We start from the raw sequence: 3484 nt of genomic DNA, 5'->3' as shown, positions 1-3484 counted from the left end.
TTAGTTTTAATTTTCTTTTTGTCTTCATTTTGACTTTTGCTGTACACCAAAATCGCTAACTGGAAAGCATCCAAAGCCCCCCTCAGGGTTACCAGTAATACTAGTTTTGTCGCAAGTTTATATACTGATATGAACATTTCCTCATTGTGACATCACTAGCAGTCACGTCATTTATTACAAGCCGTTTTTTTCTTGTTTTCAGACACTCTATAAAACTCAGGTGAAGGAGCTAAAGGAGGAGATAGAGGAGAAGAATCGACAAACTCAAGAGGCTTTCAGAAAAGTCCAAGACCTGTACTCAGAGAAGTAAAAGTTCTTTTCATCAATAAGTAGCATTTGCAAAAGGGCTACTTTAAAAAAATGAATAAAGAATTGTAGAGTATCTTGTGACTTTGAAATACTGTTCAGCATTTATATTGAATGTCATCTTGTGAACTGCGTCTCCTTTTTTTTTTGTAGGGAGTCGCTCTCTGCTCAGTTGGACCTGACCATGACGAAGGCCGAGTCGGAGCAGTTGGCCCGCGCGCTGCAGGAGGAGCAGTATTTTGAACTCTCTCAGGAGCACAAGAAAGCCTCCTCACGGTACAAACAGGAGATCTCAGAGAAGGACTCGACCATCGCACAGGTCTGTGCCTCACCTGAGCCGTTATTAGTGAAGGACAGGCATCCTTCTCTGAATCGGACAATGTAGGGCCCTATTAAATCCCTTTTATTTTTTTCCAAATCCCGTTTTTTTTTTTTCTCTCATTTTAACTTTTCTGGATTCCATTTTTTCCCGTTTTATGTGTTAGGGTTACCCATAAAATGTAAGACCCTAACCCATTTTTTGTACGTTAATTTTTCTGGCAATCAAATGATTGCATAAAACATCAATTTAATTTATCTTTTAATCAAATGAAAATTAAAGAAGCCCTTTCATTTTTTTGGCAAACAAAGTGCCAGCACAACAGAGGTTTAATGGTAAAATTTAAACATGGAAGAAAATTTGCGTGATTATTCCTTAAAAATAAAGTTTTAATAATTTTATTCGTAGAAATAGTAGTAAGACGTACATTCTACTGTACAATAGTAATATATTTATGTCACAATTTTTTCAAGTTAAACCAAACTTTTATTTTGACGGGTTGCTGTTTGTTTGTGTGAGTATATGATATGACGATAGTTATTCTTAAATGAAACGGTCAAATGTTCATGAAGTGACTCTCAGAGCAGTTCTGGAGATGTTGTTCATGTATTTATGCCCTCATTTAATGAGACGGCAGACGCTGAAAACATGGCGAGCATCACGCGCGCTAGTACGTGAAACATGCAGCATTAATATTTTTGTATTTAATATTCACAGACACTAGTCCATATTGCCATTTGATTTAAATGTACTGACCTACTTTTGATTTATTCATTCAAAATTTGACAAATTCCATGACATTCCGTGTTATACAAAAAATTCCATTTGTATGACTGGATTCCACGATTCCGTCCGCGTTTTCCGCGGAAATCATAGGGTCCTAACAGTGTATACAGTCCATTTGTGTTCCATCACATTTTCAGTATCAGATCTCTATGTCCTGTGCAAGCCATCTGTTGTTTTAGCTCTGGTCGTTATTTTTAACTCTGTAATTATATCAGTGGCTTTTAATTAGATTATAATGCATTTTCACTCAGTTTGAGGAATCCAATAAAACCCTTACCAAAGATGTGGAGATCCTCAGTAAGGAGAAGACAGAATTGAACGAGAGACTCCGAGCTCGAGAAGAAGGTAATGTTATTTCCAGTTGGTTAACCTGCACTTTATCTTCATGCATTATCATAACTTTTCTAATGTCTTCCTGTAGAGTTTACTGCCGAGAAGGAGGAGCTGGCAAACACAGTAAAGGCCAATTACGAGAAGGCCCTTAATATAGAAAGAACTCTGAAGACCCAGGTATAACCACCATACAGCATTAAACACAGACCTTTGTGTGTAAAAAAAAAATAATAATAATAATAATTTTTTGTTTATATAGCTAAAAGTGAAAAGCTAATGTCATTTTGAATGTGTGAAAATTAACAAGATATGAGAAATAGGGACGCCTTCTGAGAGTCAAATACAAACAGACTAAATGTGAGCCACATTTAAGGCTTGTTTTGGTCACGTGTGTCTTTTACTGATTTAACTTTTATTTTTCTATTTTCTGATTTCATGTTAATTTTACTTAAAGTTTTAGTAATTTTGTTTTGTGTTTTTGTCATTTTGTTGTTGTTTTTAAATGCATATGTAGTTCTAATTTATTTCAGTTTTAGCTATTTTAGTGCATCAAGTTAAACTAAAAGAAAATGAGAAATGTTGCCTTGCAAATTAGCTGAAATATAATACGTTTTTTAATTATTTTATTTCAGTTAGCGTTTATTTTATGTCATGTAATGAAAATGTTTTTTATGGCTTTAGTTAATTATAATAACCCTCAGTTAACAAAAGGTGAAATTGGAAACTTTTTTTTTTTCAAATCAAGTTTTACATACTATATATGCTATTTTTGTATTTTCATGCTTATTAGAATATCTGGTTGTTAACAGTAACAGCAAAGTCAATTACAAGTTTTGTCTCTTGAGTAACACTATTTGTGTGGCGCCTATGAAGACCAAACCCTATCATTTAAATATGTTCCATGAGGTCAGAAAAGACAAAAATCTTTTGCTTTCTAATAAAACATTGTAGTCATTCTGCATCTTAACGCCTCAACATGTGACTGCAGGCGGTGAATAAGCTGGCTGAGATCATGAACCGTAAGGACATGAAGTTGGACCAGAAGAAGAGAGGCAGCACCACTGACCTGCGCAAGAAAGAGAAGGAGAATCGCAAGCTGCAGCTGGAGCTTAACCAGGAGAAGGAGAAGTTCAACCACATGGCCATCAAGTACCAGAAGGAGCTGAACGAGATGCAAGCGGCAAGTTAATGTTTATTAACGTTTTCAGAGTAACAAAGTTACTCGCTTTGTTTTTCAGTTTTTATCATTGATGCCAATCAGTGGAATCTGATGATTATCAAAGTCAGTTTCAACAAGAATATTCCAGTCCTGCTGCGGTGAAGGCTTGTCTTGTGAAAACTGATTGAGTTACGTGACTAGACGCTTCAGGAAGCAACATCAGAATAATGTCAATATTCATGAGCCAAGCATTGCGATAGCGTGAGAAACCCTCATGTTGTGTTCCAGTCATTTGTGACCCTGGACCACAAAACCAGTCATAAGGGTCAATTTTTCGAAATTGAGATCATATGAAAGCTGAATAAATAAGCTCTCCATTGATGTATGGTTTGTTAGGATAGGACAATATTTGGCTGAGATACAAAACGTTGGTTTTCATGAGACTCACCGGCGCATGCGCAACGCTGACCCCATACGTCATCCGCCCGGAGCTGCTTCTGTCTTCAACTGCTGGCGCAAGCTAGATTAAATTGATTATTACGTTTTGAATATGGATATTTTTCTTACAAAAACACATCGAT

General features: G+C 36.1%; 1 protein-coding gene across 3 annotated transcripts in view; it reads left to right on the top strand.

The window, feature by feature from the left end:
• Positions 1-3484, top strand: part of rock1 (Rho-associated, coiled-coil containing protein kinase 1) — a 69315-nt gene that overhangs the window by 41381 nt on the left and 24450 nt on the right. For all 3 annotated transcript variants that reach the window (XR_001632236.1, XM_016464601.1, XM_016464600.1), the window contains exons 22-26: positions 203-306; positions 460-625; positions 1663-1756; positions 1833-1921; positions 2733-2924. Coding sequence is in view for 2 of the 3 variants with exons in the window: in XM_016464601.1 (XP_016320087.1) it covers positions 203-306; positions 460-625; positions 1663-1756; positions 1833-1921; positions 2733-2924 (645 nt within the window). In the remaining variant the exon portion in view is untranslated. The remainder of the gene's footprint in view (positions 1-202; positions 307-459; positions 626-1662; positions 1757-1832; positions 1922-2732; positions 2925-3484) is intronic.

Source organism: Sinocyclocheilus anshuiensis, unplaced genomic scaffold (genome assembly GCF_001515605.1).
Source record: "Sinocyclocheilus anshuiensis isolate Anshui unplaced genomic scaffold, SAMN03320099.WGS_v1.1 scaffold524, whole genome shotgun sequence".
NCBI lineage: Eukaryota > Metazoa > Chordata > Actinopteri > Cypriniformes > Cyprinidae > Sinocyclocheilus > Sinocyclocheilus anshuiensis.
This window is presented reverse-complemented; position numbering and strand designations above follow the sequence as displayed.